We start from the raw sequence: 18,174 nt of genomic DNA, 5'->3' as shown, positions 1-18,174 counted from the left end.
ATTTCTTTGGTCAGTCCATGACCTTTGCTCATTTTTCTCTGTTCTTTTTCTTATTGTAAGACACTTTCTACATTGAGGAAATGAACCTTTTCAATACATTACAAGTGGATTTTTTTCCTATTCTTTTTTAACTGTACATGGTGTTTACACTAATAGTTTTGAATGGCCCAAAGTGGTCTTTAAATTTTTATTGAACCCATCTGCCCTTTTATAACAGATTATATCTCATCTACAAATGGAAAGGTTTCTATTTGTGGGCCATTTTATGTAAGTAGATACAGATATATTTTATTTAATCTTGAAACCTCATTAAATTTTCACTGTTCATTATTCACATTACAGTTGTTTCAAAGAGCTTTTAAATATTGTGTTTTTGCAGGCCTCAGACATCCAGGCAAGGACAGTAGTACTTACCTGGTCACCTCCTTCCAGTTTCATTAATGGTGAAACAGATGAGACTACTGTACCAGAGCTCTATAGTTATGAAATTCTGGTCTCAAGTACTGGAAAAGATGGGAAATACAAAAGTGTTCATGCGTAAGTACTTGTTATGTTTTACTCCTCCCATATTGTAAGTTAGTGATTTATCATAAAGAGTTGAATACTAATTTTGTTCTGTTTTTCCCTCTCAGTGCTTTTATTTTGAATCTATAAATTGACAAGTGATACTGATTTCAATGTATATAGTCCAAATACCAGCTGATAAACATCTGTCTCCTAGCGCTCGAAATAATTGCTTTCATTGGCTACATTCTGCGTTAGTATTTTTCAGTAGGTTCCCTAGTAGATATTTCACTATTCACATATTCCAGAGACATTAATATAAATTGCTGTATGTAGAAACCCAGAATGGAAATAGGGAACCATTAGATTGTGAACTCATGAAATATAATGCTCCTCTAAAGAGTTGGATTTAATTGTTAATATGTCAAGCTAATACCCTATTGTAAAATGAATTTAGTACCATTGTTCCTCATTTGTATGTTGGTATGTTAATAATCTTATTTTGGGGGTGCCTGGGTGGCTCAGTGGGTTAAAGCCTCTGCCTTTGGCTCAGGTCATGATCCCAGGGTCCTGGGATTGAGCTGTGCATCGGGGGGGTCTCTGCTCAGCAGGGAGCCTGCCTCCCTGCTCTCTCTGCCTCTCTGCCTACTTGTGATGTCTGTCAGATAAATAAATAAAATCTTTAAAAATAACAATTAGAATAATCATATTTTGAAAACCTGTCATAGTTCTCTCCTTGGCTGAAAAGTGTTATAATACACCAAAAGCCTTAGAAAGAGTCAGTGGCTAAAACTGTGACATTTATGACTGACAGTTGTAAAATAAATAATTTTTTGTCCTTATTCATATAGAAGTTGCTTATCTAATGAAAAAGTAAAGAGTGAAGTTGATTACTAATAATAATTTAAACATTGGGAATATTATAAAGGAAGTGATTAATCATTTGAATGATCATAATTAACATAGAACACTGGACACATCAACCTTCTTGATATCTTTTCAAAAAATAACTAATAAAGGAAGAAAGGAAAGTGAAACTGCTCCAGTATTTACTATCTAGTTACATAAGATTAGAAAAATATCCTGTTTCCTCCTCTCTATTGACGTTTCCTTGTATTTATTCTGTTCATTTATCTTAAAAGAGACAAAGCTACCTACAAGGTAAATAGGGGATAAAGGATCAACAGAAGTTTTCTTTTTGTGCTAATGGCCATTTCTAGTTAGATGGCTGCTTGCTAGGAGGAAGCATTTACTTCCGTTTGCAGCCTGATCAGAGAGACAAGAGGGATATATTAGTCACCTCCTTTACACCAATTAAAGTCTCTAAGTCTCTCTCTCTCTCAGAATGCTACTACAACTGCCCAGTTCTTTCCTCAGTGGGACCCATTTTCTTATATTTATTGGTTTTGATTTGAGAAATGGTGGGGGTGGGGAAGGTCCATAAAGTGGAGAGGAAAGAAACTTGGCTAAAGGAAAAGGAACAGAGAACAGTGGTTTTTAAAAAAAGAAGTAGAAAATGGGCTGTTTTTTTTGGCCACATATATAAGTAATAGTTGTAACAAATGATTATTTTAAGAAAATGTGCTGTTATATTTTAAAATGTGAAAATGTAATAGTACCCATGAGTGAAATGCTTTACTTCAAAATATTCACTTTTTTAATATGCTCATTAAACTCTAATATTTTACATAAGATTCCATTTTATAGTCTAACAAAATGCAGAAGTGACACAATCCTTATAAAAATTTGGTGCTTTTGATTTCAGTGATACACAGGTTATTTAGCATTTTAATTGTGAAAGATGAATTTTTAAATAACTGAAACTGGATTCATTTCTTTAATAAGCTAAATACCTTCCCTGACTAAACACACACACACACACACACACACACAAGTCTGGCTTATACCATTGATTTGCTTAGGACACCTTTTGTTTTTGTTTTTTTGTTTTTTGTTTTTTTATTTAGTGATTCATCACTTGTATACAGCACCCAGTGCTGAACATAAAAGCTCACCTTAATACTGATCATCCATTTAGCTCATCCCTGCACTTCCCTCCGTCAACCCTCAGTTTGTTCTCCATCCTTAAAAGTCTCTTAGAATACTGCTTCCCTCTCTTTCTTTTTGCTTTCCCAATTCATCTGTTTTCTTTCTTAAATTCTACATATGAGTGAAATCATACGGTATTTATCTTTCTCTGATTTATTTCACTTAGCATAATACACTCTAGTTCCATCCACATCATTGCAAATGGTAAGGTTTCTTTTTGATAGCTGAGTAATATGCCTGTGTGTATATGTATGTGTGCGCATGTGTGTGTGTGTCTGTCTGTCTAACATCTTCTTTATCCATCCATCAGTGTATGGACATCTAGGCTCTTTCCATAATTTGGCTGTAGTTGATACTGCTGCGATAAACATTGGGATGCATGTACCCCTTCGAATCAGTATTTTTGTATCCTTTGGATAAATATCTAGTTGTGCAATTGCTGGGTCATAGGGTTAGTTCTATTTTAACTTTTGAGGAACCTCCGTAGTGTTCTCCAGAATGGCTGCACCAGTTTGCATTCCCACCAACAGTATAAGAGGGTTTCCCTTTCTCCACTTCTTCACCGACATCTGTTGTTTCCTATATTGTTAATTTTAGCCATTCTGACAAGATGGTATTTCATTGTCGTTATGATTTGTTTCCCTGATGATGAGTAATGTTAAGCATCTTTTCATGTGTCCATTTTCATGTGTTCAGTAGCCATCTAGATGTCTTCTTTGGAAAAGTATATATTCACATCTGCCCATTTCTTAACTAGATTATTTGTTTTGGGGATGTTGAGTTTGATAAGCTCTTTATAGATTTTGGATAATAATCCTTTATCAAATATGTCATTTGTAAATATCTTCTCAGAAGCTTTTTATCTTGATGAAGTCCCAGTAGTTCATGCTTGCTTTTATTTCCCTTGCCTTCAGTGACATGTCTAGTAAGAAATTGCTGTGGCCGAGGTCAGAGATTGCTGCCTGCTTTCTCCTCAATTCCTATCTCATGTTTAGGTCTTTCATCCCTTTCTGATTTTGTGTGTGGCATAAGAAAGTGACCCAGTTTCATTCTTATGCATGTGGCTATCCAGTTTTCCCAACACCATTTGTTGACGAGATTATCTTTTTTCATTGGATATTCTTTCTTGCTTTGTCAAAGATGAGTTGAGCATATAGTTGTAGGTCCATTTCTGGGTTTTCTCTTCTGTTCCATTGATCTGTGTGTCTGTTTTTCTACTAGTACCATACTATCTTAATGACAACAGCTTTGTAGTAGAGCTTCGTGTGTGTGTGTGTGTGTGTGTGTGTGTATTATGCACATTGGTGCTGCCAGTTCTTTTGCCCCCAGAGAGGCCATCCACCATTCCCAAATGCACTCCAAAAAAGGGAACTGTTCTTCTCTCTGTGACCCAGGGCATCTTCAGACCACACTTTTGCCCCCAGAGAGGCCATCCACCATTCCCAAATGCACTCCAAAAAAGGGAACTGTTCTTCTCTCTGTGACCCAGGGCATCTTCAGACCACACTGCCCACTCCCAGGTCTCTGCCTTTCTTCCCCACCAGAGCACTGCTAAGTCTGCCAGTAGGACCAGACAATAATGTCCCACCAATGGCACAGACTTATAAATCTTAAGACTTTGAGCTCTACTGCTTACAAAAATTTGCCATAATCAGCCCCTCTTCTTTTCTTAGTCACTGGTTTGGGGGAAGATTTTTTTCTTGTAATCTCCTGCCTGCTGCTTCACTTTTTCATTTTCTCCCTCTCTCTCTCTCTCTCACTCCTCTTTCCATGATCAGGGCTCCCGCCCCTCCACAGCACCTACAGCCGTTCTCTCCCCAGATGAACTCTCCACAGCTCTTACCTTCCACAGGTGGCCATTTTGTTCTCTCGGTCCTCAGATTGATTTCTTGTTTGTTTAGAATGATTTGATACTTATCTAGCCATATTGGAGGGAATAGGCAACCTTAGGAGCCCCTACTCCTCCACCATCTTAACTCCTCTGTGCACCCACTGTTTGGACACCTTTCTGTTTTAAAGTGGTATGCAGGTATATAACTTAAGTTTGGTATATAGGCTTATTACACAAATTCTGTATTGATGGAACCTGAATTTGGTTGCAACTGGTAAAGTAAGAAACAGTGTAATTTCATAAACTGCCACAAACTGAAGTGTATGTAATGTTAATCCTCTGGAAATTCTTCTTTATCAGACTGTTAAATGTTCCTTTTTTTCCCCCAGGGGAGAAGAAACAAGTGTCACTTTAAATGATCTCAAACCAGCTACAGATTACCATGCAAAGTAAGGAATTTCTACATGTTGTCTTAGTATGATAGAGCATAGGTAGTTTTTTAAATAATTTCGTTAAAAGTCTGGAATATAATATAATTATTCATTTTGGATTAAAAACATGAATTTGTGGACTTTGGTTTTTCTTTTGGTACGGTTATCAACATGTTTCCCAAAAAAACCAAAAACATTTAACTGAAATGTTATGTTGAAGGGTTAGTCATCCTGTTTGTAGGACCTTGGGATTGGAATGAATATACAGATAATAAGTATAATATGTCTGCATATTATATGCACGTGGAAAACTCCTCGCGTTTGAAATTTTTGCAGAACAGGAGCATTAATAATTGTTGATTTGTACTTATTGTATTTTTACTACATCATGTTTTAGAAAGAGTTTGGGATATTAAATTAAAATTTTCACAGCACTTAGGGGTGCCTGGCTGGCTTAGTCAGTGGAGCATGCAACTCTTGATCTTGGAGTTGTGAGTTCAAGCCCCACATTGGGTATAGAGATTACTTAAAAATAAAATCTTAGAAAATTCACAGCATTTAACTGAGAGGTTACTTAAATACTGTTTTATTCTGCATGGTTCTATTATAATTTACCAACATTTTACATACTAAAGCCTCCCCAGCTAGGACTCATTAATCTATATTTGGTTAGTCCCCCCATTTGTGGTTGGGATTATTCCTATTAAACTATTAAATTAAGTCTTCAATTATACTTTCTGTGGATAAAGCCGAAGTATTGTCCAACTTAGCACTTTCAAACTGTAGGCTGCAGCCATTATTAAATCATGAAATTTGGGGGTTATAGTCAGCAATTTTTAATTAAATAATCAAATAAAATAGAAGGTATCTGAATATATCCCTTAGAGATAGTTGCAGGACACTTTTCTTTCTTGAGTGTGTGTATGAGCAAGTACATATCATATAGTTGTGATATGCTGTCATAACTTAAGATGTATTTCTTACTTTGTGTTACAGTCAAGAAATAGGATGAAGCCTCTAGTCTATCCTGTATTTCTTTTTTAAAGAGCCATCTTTTACTTTGACACGCATTTTTTTTTCTTTTAAAGACTTTAAGTAATCCCTACACCCAACATGGGTCTTGAAACCCCAGCCTGGAGATCAAGAGTCATATTTCACCAACTGAGCTAGCCAGGTGCTCTTGATAGAACATTTGGAAGACACCTTACTGATTTGCAAGTACTTAAAGGTTGATGTCTATTGAAGGTAGGATACAATGATTCTACTGTTCAAAACTATTTATTTTTATTGCCATAGAGTCCAAGCAGAATACAATTCTATGAAGGGAACTCCTTCAGAAGCTGAAAGCTTTACCACCTTAAGCTGTGAACCTGACATACCTAATCCACCCAGGATAGCCAATCGGACCAAAAATTCACTCACTTTGCAATGGAAGGTAAGAATATTCTTTAGAGTGCTTTCCAACTGGACATTTACTCCTTCCTCCCCCCTCCCCAATTTCAGTTGTTCTTGTCTGGAAACAAAAAAGAACTTGAAGGTAACTTCTTCTTCTTTACATATACTAAATCTTAAAATAATACTCTTAATGGTTTTTTCTTACTATGTGTAAATATGGTGGAAAAGACTGATACATAATTAGCAGTCCTTACAATACTGGACATGGGATGGCATTGAGAGTCTCAGCAGTGCTTCTGAAGTTCATTACAATGCCTTTATATCCTAAATTTTATCATAAAATGAAGTTCATAATAACTAGACTCATAGTTTTAAAAATATGGGGGGGGGGGCGCCTGGGTGGCTCAGTGGGTTAAAGCCTCTGCCTTTGGCTCAGGTCATGATCCCAGGGTCCTGGGATCAAGCCCCACATCGGGCTCTCTGCTCGGCGGGGAGCCTGCTTTCCCCTCCCTCTCTGCCTGCCTCTCGGCCTACTTGTGATCTCTGTCTGTCAAATAAATAAAATCTTTAAAAAAATAAAAATATAGGGGGAGAGGAGTCAAGATGGCAGAAGAATAGCAGGCTGAGATGACATCAGGTTGCAGGAATTCAGTTATATAGTTATCAAACCATTCCGAGCACCTACAAATTGAACAGGAGATCAAAGAGAAGAAGAGCAGCAATTCTAGAAACAGAAAATCAACCACTTTCTGAAAGGAAGGACGTGCAGAGAAGTGAATCCGAACCGACTAGAAGATAGACCAAGAGGGAGGGGCTGGCTCCCAGCAAGCAGTGCAGCAGTGGAGCACAAAATCAGAACTTTTAAAAGTGCTCCACTGAGGGACATCACTCCAGAGGCTAAAAGGGTCTGGAGCCCTCACGGGGACAGTGTGGTCTCAGATCCCATGGGGTCACAGAAGGATCAGGGTGTCTGAGTGTAGCAGAGCTCGCAGGTATTAGAGCGGGGAAGCCGCCTATAGAGATGGAGGCGAGGAGTGAGCTCTCTACCTTAAAGTATGATCTGTAGTACAGTCAGGCCACTGCTCTTTAAGTAGGGACCCCACAAATGGCAGATCCAGGGAGAACGCCCTGGAAGAGCAGAGCAGCAGGAATCTGCTGGGTTTGGAGACTCCAAACAGGGCCTTGAGCGAGAGACAGAAACGCTCAATCACAGGCCAGGTGAGCTCGGAGCGCGGCCAGAGACCAGGGAGGCAGGAGTGATTGAGCACTTTTCTCCAAGAGTGCACTGAGGAGTGGATCCCTGAGCTCTCGGCTCCTCCATGCCTGAGATTGGGAGGCCGCCATTTTCATTCCCATCCTCCAAAGCTCTACGGAAACCAGAAACCGTTCAGGGAACAAAAGCTCCTGAGAGCAAATCGGAGCAGATTACTTAGCCCGGCCTCTGGAAAGGGCGGTGCAATTCCGCCTCTGGCAGACACTGGAGAATCACTACAACAGGCCCCTCCCTCAGAAGATCCACAAAAACATCCTTCCGAGACCAAGCTCACTGATCAAGAACAGCAGAACTCCAGAGGAGGGGAAAGCAAAGCCTGGAATTCATGGCTTTCTCCCCTGATTCTTTAGTCTTGCATAGTTAATTAAATTTTTTTAATTTTATTTTTTTTCTTATCCTGATTGTTTAACTTTTACTCTTTCCTCTTTTAACATTTTTTAACTAGTTTATCTTTTTTTTTTTTAAGATTTTATTTATTTATTTGACAGAGAGAGAGATCACAAGTAGGCAGAGAGGCAGACAGAGAGAGAGGAGGAAGCAGGCTCCCCGCGGAGCAGAGAGCCCCATGCGGGGCTCGATCCCAGGACCCTGAGATCATGACCTGAGCCGAAGGCAGCAGCTTAATCCACTGAGCCACCCAGGCGCCCCTTAACTAGTTTATCTTAACAATACCTTTCTTTAAAGAAAATCTTCTGGAACCTTCATTATTATAGTCATATTTTATCCTTCATTATATCTAACTTTATTTTTTGTATACATATAGGGTTTTTTCTTCTAAAAAACTTTGGGATACAACTTCTTCTATTAAATCAAAATATATCCTGAATCTAGCACAGGGCTTTGTTCTAGTCTCCAGCCTGAGCAGATTCTTTCTACCTTCTTTTTCTTTCTTTTCCCAACCAACTTGCCTTATCAACTCATTTTGTAGAATTTTTATTAAATTTTCATCTTTACAGTCATATTCCATCCCTTCATCGTGTTTACCCTTATTTTTTGTGTGTGTGTATGTATGTGTATGTGTGTATGTACTATATATATACATAAAGATTTTGGGAGGTAGTTTCGTCTAAGAAACCGAAATACACCCAAAATCAATATATATTTTTATTTTTTTAACTTCTTTTTACCCGCTTTCTTCTCCCCATGATTTGGGGTCTCTTCTGATTTGGTTAACACACATTTTTCTGGGGTCTTTGTGACCCTTTTAGTATTTTATTCTCTCGTTCATACTTTCTTATCTGGATAAAATGACAAGGTGGAAAAGCTCACCACAAAAAAAGAGAACATCAGGCAGTACCAAAGGCTAGGGACCTAATCAATACGGACACTGGTAATATGTCAGATCTAGAGTTCAGAGTGACAATTCTCAAGATGCTAGCTGGGCTCAAAAAAGTCATGGAAGATATTAGAAAAACCCTGTCTGGAGAAATAAAAACCCTTTCTGGAGAAATAAAAGAACTAAAATCTAACCAGGCTGAAATCAAAAAAGTCATTAATGAGGTGCAACCAAAAATGGAGGCTCTTACTGCTAGGATAAATGAGGCAGAAGAGAGAATTAGTGATATAGAAGACCAAATGACAAAGAATAAAGAAGCTGAGCAGAAGAGAGACAAACAACTACTGGACCACGAGGGGAGAAATCAAGAGATAAGTGATACCATAAGACGAAACAATATTAGAATAATTGGGATTCCAGAAGAAGAAGAAAGAGAGAGGCAGAAGGTACATTGGAACGAACTATAGTAGGGAATTTCTGTAATATGGCAAAGGGAAGAAGCATCAAAATCTAGGAGGCACAGAGAACTCCCCTCAAAAAATCGATAAGAATAGGTCCACACCCCATCATCTAATAGTAAAACTTACAAGTCTTAGTGACAAGGAGAAAATCCTGAAAGCAGCCTGGGACAAGAAGTCTGTAACATACAATGGTAAAAATATTAGATTGGCAGCAGACTTATCCACAGAGACCTGGCAGGCCAGAAAGAACTGGCATGATATATTCAGAGCACTAAATGAGAAAAACATGCAGTCAAGAATACTTTATCCAGTGAGGCTAGCATTGAAAATAGAAGGAGAGATAAAAAGCTTCCAAAAACTAGAAGAATTTATAAACACCAAATCAGGTCTACAGGAAATATTGAAAGGGGTCCTCTAAGCAAAGAGAGAGCCTAAAAGTAGTAGACCAGAAAGGAACAGAGACAATATGCAGTAACAGTCACCTTACGGGCAATACAATGGCACTAAATTCATATCTTTCAATAGTTACCCTGAATGTAAATGGGCTAAATGTCCCAGTCAAAAGACACAGGGTATCAGAATGGATAAAAAAACAAAACCCATCAATATGCTGTCTACAAGAAACTCATTTTAGACCCAAAGACACCTCCAGATTTAAAGTGAGGGAGTGGAAAACAATTTACCATGCTAATGGACACCAAAAGAAAGCTGGGATGGCAATCCTTATATCAGATAAATTAGATTTTAAGCCAAACACTATAATAAGACATGAGGAAGGACATTACATCATCCTTAAAGGGTCTGTCCAACAGGAAGATCTAACAATTTTAAATATCTGTGCCCCTAACATTGGAGCAGCCAACTATATAAACCTATAAATAACAAAATCAAAGAAACATATCGACAATAATACAATAATAGTAGGGGACTTTAACACCGCCATCACTGAAATGGACAGATCATCCAAGCAAAAGATCAACAAGGAAATAAGGGCCTTAAATGACACACTGGACCAGAGGGACATCACAGATATATTCAGAACATTACATCCAAAGCAACAGAACACACATTCTTCTGTAGTGCACATGGAACATTCTCCAGAATGTTCTCCTATTCTCCTGAAACTGTTCCAAAAATAGAAATGGAAGAAAAACTTCCAAACTCATTTAATGAGGCCAGCATTACCTTGATCCCAAAACCAAAGACCCCATCAAAAAAGAGAATTATAGACCAATATCCTTGATGAACACGGATGCAAAAATTCTCACCAAAATACTAGCCAATTGGATCCAACATTTAATGAGGCCAGCATTACCTTGATCCCAAAACCAAAGACCCCATCAAAAAAGAGAATTATAGACCAATATCCTTGATGAACACGGATGCAAAAATTCTCACCAAAATACTAGCCAATTGGATCCAACAGTACATTAAAAGGATTATTCACCATGACCAAGTGGGATTTATCCCTGGGCTGCAAGGTTGGTTCAACATCTGCAAATTAATCAACGTGGTACAATACATTAATAAAAGAAAGAGTAAGAACCATATGATACTCTCAATAGATGCTGAAAAAGCATTTGACGAAGTACAGCATCCTTTCTTGATCAAAACTCTTCAAAGTGTAGGGATAGAGGGTACATACCTCAATATCATCAGAGCCATCTATGAAAAACCCACAACAAATATTATTCTCAGTGGAGAAAAACCGAGAGCTTTTGTGCTAAGGTCAGGAACACGGCAGGGATGTCCATTATCACCACTGCTATTCAACATAGTATTAGAAGTCCTAGCCTCAGCAATCAGACAACAAAAAGAAATTAAAGGCATCCAAATCAGCAAAGAAATCATCAAACTATCACTCTGTAGATGATATGATACTTTGCATGGAAAATGCCAAAAGACTCCACCCCAAAACTGCTAGAACTTGTACAGGAATTCAGTAAAGTGTCAGGATATAAAATCCATGCACAGAAATCCGTTGCATTTCTATACACCAACAACAAGACAGAAGAAAGAGAATTAAGGAGTCAGTCCCATTTACAGTTGCACCCAAAACCATAAGATACCTAGGAATAAACCCAGCCAAAGAGGCAAAGAATCTGTACTCAGAAAACTATAAAGTACTTGTGAAAGAAATTGAGGAAGACACAAAGAAATGGAAAAATGTTCCATGCTCATGGATTGGAAGAGCAAATATTGTGAAAATGTCTATGCTACCTAAAGCAATCTACACATTTAATGCAATCCCTACAAAATCCCATCCATTTTTTTCCAAAGAAATGGAACAAATAATCCTAAAATGTATATGGAACCAGAAAAGACCTCGAATAGCCAGAGGAATATTGAAAATGAAAGCCAAAGTTGGTGGCATCACAATTCCAGACTTCAGGCTTTATTACAAAGCTGTCATCATCAAGACAGTATGGTACTGGCACAAAAACAGACACATAGATCAGTGGAATAGAATAGAGAGCCCAGAAATAAACCCTCAACTCTGTGGTCAACTAATCTTTGACAAAGCAGGAAAGAATGTCCAGTGGAAAAAAAGACAGTCTCTTCAACAAGTGGTGTTGGGAAAATTGGACAGCCACATTCAGAAAAATGAAACTGGATCATTCCCTTACACCACACACAAAAATAGACTCCAAATGGATGAGGAACCTCAGTGTGAGAAAGGAATCCATCAAAATCCTTGAGGAGAACACAGGCAGCAATCTCGACCTCAGCCGCAGCAACTTCTTCCTAGAAGCATCGCCAAAGGCAAGGAAGCAAGGGCAAAATGAACTATTGGGACTAGTATCCAAAATCTATAAAGAACTTATCAAACTCAACACCCAAAGAACAAATAATCCAGTCAAGGAATGGGCAGAGGGCATAAACAGACATTTCTGCAAAAAAGACATCCAGATGACCAACAGACACATGAAAAAATGCTCCATACCACTTGGCATCAGGGAAATACAAATCAAAACCACAATGAGATACCACCTCACACCAGTCAGAATGGCTAACATCAACAAGTCAGGGAATGACAGGTGCTGGTGAGGATGCGGAGAAAGAGGAACCCTCCTGCACTATTGGTGGGAATGCAAGCTGGTGCAACCACTCTGGAAAACAGCATGGAGGTTCCTCAAAATGTTGAAAATAGAGCTACCCTATGACCCAGCAATCACACTACTGGGTATTTGCCCTAAAAATACAAATGTAGTGATCCAAAGGGGCACGTGCACCCAAATGTTTATAGCAGCAATGTCCACAGTAGTCAATGATCTGACTGGAGAGAACCTAGATGTCCATCAACAGATGAATGGATAAAGAAAAGGTGGTATATAAATACAATGGAATACTAGGCAGCCATCAAAAGAAGTGAAATCTTGCTATTTGAGACGACATGGATGGAACTAGAGGGTATTATGCTGAGTGAAATAAATCAATCAGAGAAAGACAATTATCATATGATCTCCCTGATACGAAGAATTTGAGAGGCAACATGGGGGATTTGGAGGGTAAGGAAAAAAGGAAACAAGATGGGATCAGGACAAACCATAAGAGACTCTTAATCTCACAAAATAAACTGAGGGTTGCTCGGGGGAGGTGGGTAGGGAGAGGATGGTTTGGTTATGGACATTGGGGAGGGTATGTGCTATGGTGAATGCTGTGAAGTATGTAAACCTGGCGATTTACAGACGTGTACCCCTAGGGCTAATAATACATTATATGTTAATTTTATTTATATACATATATATATAATATTTTAAGGAATATTCCATTAAATACTCTATTTTATAATAATATAATTTTATAATATTCTCTATTAAATACTCTATTTTAATAGAATAATAGACTAGAATAATAGATTTGCTAACATGTAAATTTTTTGTGCCCAGCTGCACAAGAAGATATGATGAAATGGACATCCACCACAGATAGAATCGATAATTCACATAGCACAGAGAGCGTTGTCATTGGGAGACGTGAATTACTGAAATGATATATGAGTCTTGGTAAATTTCTGAACAAATGAAATACAGCCTTTCTCAGATTGCAGAGTAGTTACATTTTGGGAAAATCCAGTAACTTAAAACTATAGAAAAAATACCTTGTAAAATGGAATTGGGTTCTAGGCTCTCATAATTATAAACAGATATTTCACCTATATGGATGTCCAAGAGGACATTCAAAAGTTCTAGAGAAAGAGAAAAATTCTTCATTGTATTAATTGTCCCACACTGTGCAGAATTGATAACATCCTTGATCCCCACTTGTAAAAATCAGCCTTTACTCCCCCTGCCATTATTGTGCTGGTCAGAAACACCCCCAACAAAATTTCTAAACGTGCCCTAGAAGGGAGTACCACCCCTCCTAGCAATTATTGATTTATAGTAAGAAAATAACTACTAGTCTTGATTTAATTATCTACTCTTACCCCAAGAGCAAAACTCAGGGCTAGCTTTCTTTCTGAAAACTTGTTTGGGGCTTAGATGTTTTATGCAGTTAAAAAGTACTGTTAGCCCATGTAAATCAGAGAAGTATGTACATACATACATTTTTGTTTGTGATAAGTATGACTAATTTTATTTCATGTCACTTAGAGTAGCATTTTATTAGTAGGGCACTTAGGGTAGCAGCCTGGTGCCTTTCATGTAGGTTCAGACTTCAGTAGGGTACTGCTATTTATTCTGAAGATAAAATAACATTGAGTTTTGAAATTTGTCTTTAACAATAGGCCAGCAAGTCTGTGTAAATTGTAAAAAGTGCCCTTATGCCCTAGGCCTCTTGGTTGCCCACTCAGGTTACCTAGGCTCATACTCTTCAAGAAATAGTCCTGTATGTGCATAGTAATAGCACGATTGGAGAAAGAGAGAATCATTTGTACTGGTACTGGGGATAGTATTGTATACCTGGAGTTGTTGGGAGGATTATCAGGTAATACCTATATAGCCCATAGCATAGTGCCTGGAACATAATAAACATAATACCGATTGTTGCTATGTAATGTTAAAATTGAAGAAAACTGGCTTAGTGTAGTTTATGATTTAAATATCAGATCTTTTGACTCTGTTGCCTCATATAATCTGAAAATATTACTTGGGGGTTAACATGGCATCAGAATCAAGGCGTGGGTGGCACTTGAGGTAGCAGCTTGAGAGAAGTATTGTATCAGCTGACATTGTTTAGAGTTGCCAGTGCAACTCTAATGGTGTTGATAAAAAGCCAACTAAAGTTGGTCTATAATTACTAATACCTACCAGACCTCCTGTTGCTCAGCCTCTGGAATATTGCTGGGTAGGAACACTGGTTTTGTGTCTGAGCAAATTCAGCTCTGTTCTCTTAATGACTGAGTGATCTGGGGCAACTTACTTGGGTTCTTTAAAGCCTCCATTTCCTCTTTTGTATAGTTTGGATAATAATACTACAAAGAGTTGCTTTGAGGATTAAATGAGATAAGGTAAAAACACTTTACACCTAATAGTTTCCCCTCTAACTTGGAGAAATGGTCACAGGTTGTTGAAAGTGTCACCATAGACATGCTTCTTCCAGGGAGTTGAAGAGAATCCATTTCCTTGACTTGGAAAGCCTCACAAAATAAAGTAGAAAAAATTAAGGAAAATAAATGTGCAACCTTAGCAACTAGGCTAGAACAATCTGGAGGCATTAATCATGGGGAAATATATTTTTATACCACACACTTCTTGCTGAGATTTGCAATCTTCTCTGCTTTGGGATTCTCTTCCTTTGCTGTGTAAGAGTTGAATTTCCCAAGGTTTCTTTTTCTGCCCCATCCATACTGTAGTTACTTTGAACTGCCACACCTGTAACTTGCATAGCAAATTCCGGTCATGTTCACCACTTAAAAATTATAATTTAAAAAAATTTTTAAACACAAGATCTGTGTTAATTGTCAACAAGTAATTTGGACCTTCATGTTATAAAAAGTTCTTTATTAAAAAGTTGACCGTTCTTGGGGCGCCTGGGTGGCTCGGTGGGTTAAAGCCTCTGCCTTCAGCTCAGGTCATGATCCCAGGGTCCTGGGATCGAGCCCCATAACGGGCTCTCTGCTCAGCAGGGAGCCTGCTTCCTCCTCTCTCTCTCTCTCTGCCTGCCTCTCTGCCTACTTGTGATCTCTGTCTGTCAAATAAATAAAAATGGAATCTTAAAAAAAAAAAAAAGTTGACCGTTCTTGATTGCTCTTAACATGGTTCACAATGGGGGCGCCTGGGTGTCTCAGTCAGTTAAACGTCTTAAGGCAGACCTGCCATCTCAGGCCATGATCCTGGAGTCCAGGAACTGAGGCCCACATCAGGATCCCTGCTCAGTGGGGAGTCTGCTTCCCCCTCTCGTGTGCCCTTCTTCCCCACTCATGCTCACTCACTCTCTGTCACTCCTTCTCTCAAATAAATAAATAAAATCTTTTTAAAAATATATGGTTGGCAATATTATATAAAATCCAAATTGAGTCCAGAGAATTATAGGAATTCTCTGGAGAATGACTTTAAAAGTTAAGATTATTTAATTTTGATAAAAGGAGTCTTAGAGTCAGTTGTCTTCAAATGAATGAAGCTATTATAAGGAGAGTAGTGATCGATTGTTTTACATCTAAAGTGAGAATAAAGAGGAAGCAAGTTGAAATAGTAGAAAATTCAAGTAGAAATAAGGTTGAAATTCTTGAGTTCTAGAGTGATTAAATACTAGAATAAAATGTTAAGGGAGACAAATTTTCACCACTGAAGATAAACAGATTGTTGAATGAGCAATATTAGGTAATGGGCACATGGCATCTAGAAGCAAAGATCCAGACAGTGTGACCTCTTGAAGTTCTTCTAAGCTCCCTGATTCTTTCCTTCTCTGGTGTATCACACAGTATTACTTATAGATTGTAAAGTGAGTTGTAATGAAAATAACAAGATCAATCCTAGGAACTTAAAGCTGATGAAACCTTCTGACAACAGGCAAAGTGATTTTTTAAATAGATTAAAAGTTAAGATGGTTCTTGCTACAGGAAGTTGTTCAGTGTTCAGAAAAACTTGAATAGACTCTGCTTTGTTTTCTTACCTTGCATTTAAAGGGATTATGGAGTTATATAATACATATATATCTATATTCCCTGTGCAGGTTTTCCAGAGTTAAGCCATAGAGAACATCTACAACACAATAGATTCCTCAGATTAGATTCTCACAGTATCTTTTACAAAAGTTCTAATAATTTGTGCTTTTTTTTTTTTTTTTTTTTTTTGGTATTTCTTTTAGGCACCTAGTGACAATGGTTCTAAAATCCAAAGCTTTATTTTAGAATGGGATGAGGTAAGTAAATTGGATCTTTTAAATTGGGAATTTATGTGTATATCTCCTCAAGCAGAAATAATTTGTTTTAATAGTTTTTTCCTCTTTAAAAACATTATGAATGCTTTTGGTGGTGCATGAGCAAATTAATGGTGTTCCTAGAAAACATTACTGACTAGACCTTCCTACGTTTTGTTTTATTTTTTTGTTTTTGACTTAAACCCCTCAAAGTTCTCACTTGGGGAATTACCTTGATGAAGGAAATTTTTTTTTTCACATCAGCCTTAAAAGCAAGTATAATTTTTTACTATGGCTACTTTAACACATTGCTACAAACCTGATGGTTCAAAACAACACACACTCATTCTCCTATATTTCCGGAAGCCAGAAATCCAGTATGACTCTCACTGGGCCAAAATCAGGATGTCGCTATAGCCATGCTTCTTCTAGGGACTCTAGAGAAGAATCCATTCTCCCAACTTTTCCAGCTTCTGGAGGCTCTCTTCATTACTGTGTCATTACCATGAACCCATGGCCTCATCAAATAGCCTTTTCTGCCCCAGCTGCCATTATCACATGGCCTTTTTCCTCTTCTGTCTTCACATCTTTTCTGCTCTAAAAAGGACATTTGTAATTCCATTTAAGGTCCACCTAGATAATACAGGATAATCTCTCCATCTCAAGAGCATTAACTTAATAACATCTGTACAGTCCCTGAATAGAGTAACATTCACAGGTTCCACGGTTTAGGACTTGGATATCTTTGCGGGCCATTATTCAGCCTACCACAGCAAGCACACTGAGCTCTGTTATGTAGTATTTTGTTTTACTATCATTTATTACATCATCTCTTTTCCTACTGCTTATACCACAGCTAAGAGGAGTGGCCAGAGGGTATAGAAGAAATTCCATTGATAATTTGGGAATTCAGCAGTATGTAGGCATACCTTGAAGGTACTGCAGGTTTGGTTCTAGCCAGCCACCATAAAGCAAATATCTCAAAGCAAGCCACATGAATTTCTTTGGTTTCCTGTGGTTCAGTCCTTAAGCCTCTGCCTTCGGCTCGGATCGTGATCCCAGGGTCCTGGGATCAAGCCCCACATCAGGCTGCCTGCTCCGTGGAAAGCCTGCTTCTCCCTCTCCTGCTTCCCCTGCTTGTGTTCCCTCTCTCTCTCTCTCTCTCTCTGTGTGTCAAATAAATAAATAAAATCTTTAAAAAAAAAAAAGTTATATACCACACAATATTTATAGTCTGTTAAAGGTACAATGGCATTGTCTTTTAAAACAAATGTACATACCTTATTTTAAAAATACTTTGTTGTCACTGAAAAAATTAAATTTAAAAAAATACTTCGTTGCTAGAAAATGCTAACCATCATCTGAGCTTTCAGTGAGTCATAATCTTTTTGCTAGTGAAGGGTCTTACCTCGATGTTGATGGCTGCAGGCTGGTGAGGTGTAGTGCTTGCTGAAAGTTGGGGTGCCTTCAGCAGCTTTTTGAAAAAATAAGACAACAGTGAAGTGTGCTGCATCAGTTGACTCTCCTTTCATGAACCATTTCTCTGTAACATGCGATGCTGTTTGATAACATTTTACCAACACTAAAACTTTCACAACCGGAGTCAGTCCCCTCAAACCCCGCTGCTACTCTGTCAACTAAGTTTATGTAAA

At 38.0% G+C, this 18,174-nt stretch overlaps 1 protein-coding gene across 2 annotated transcripts in view; it reads left to right on the top strand.

Moving 5' to 3' along the window:
- FNDC3A (fibronectin type III domain containing 3A) overlaps nt 1-18,174 on the top strand; it is a 167,631-nt gene that overhangs the window by 117,853 nt on the left and 31,604 nt on the right. For both annotated transcript variants that reach the window (XM_045977988.1, XM_045977989.1), the window contains 4 exons: nt 380-537; nt 4,774-4,833; nt 6,112-6,250; nt 16,472-16,525. In XM_045977988.1, the coding sequence (XP_045833944.1) occupies nt 380-537; nt 4,774-4,833; nt 6,112-6,250; nt 16,472-16,525 (411 nt within the window). The remainder of the gene's footprint in view (nt 1-379; nt 538-4,773; nt 4,834-6,111; nt 6,251-16,471; nt 16,526-18,174) is intronic.

Source organism: Meles meles, chromosome 14 (genome assembly GCF_922984935.1).
Source record: "Meles meles chromosome 14, mMelMel3.1 paternal haplotype, whole genome shotgun sequence".
NCBI lineage: Eukaryota > Metazoa > Chordata > Mammalia > Carnivora > Mustelidae > Meles > Meles meles.
This window is presented reverse-complemented; position numbering and strand designations above follow the sequence as displayed.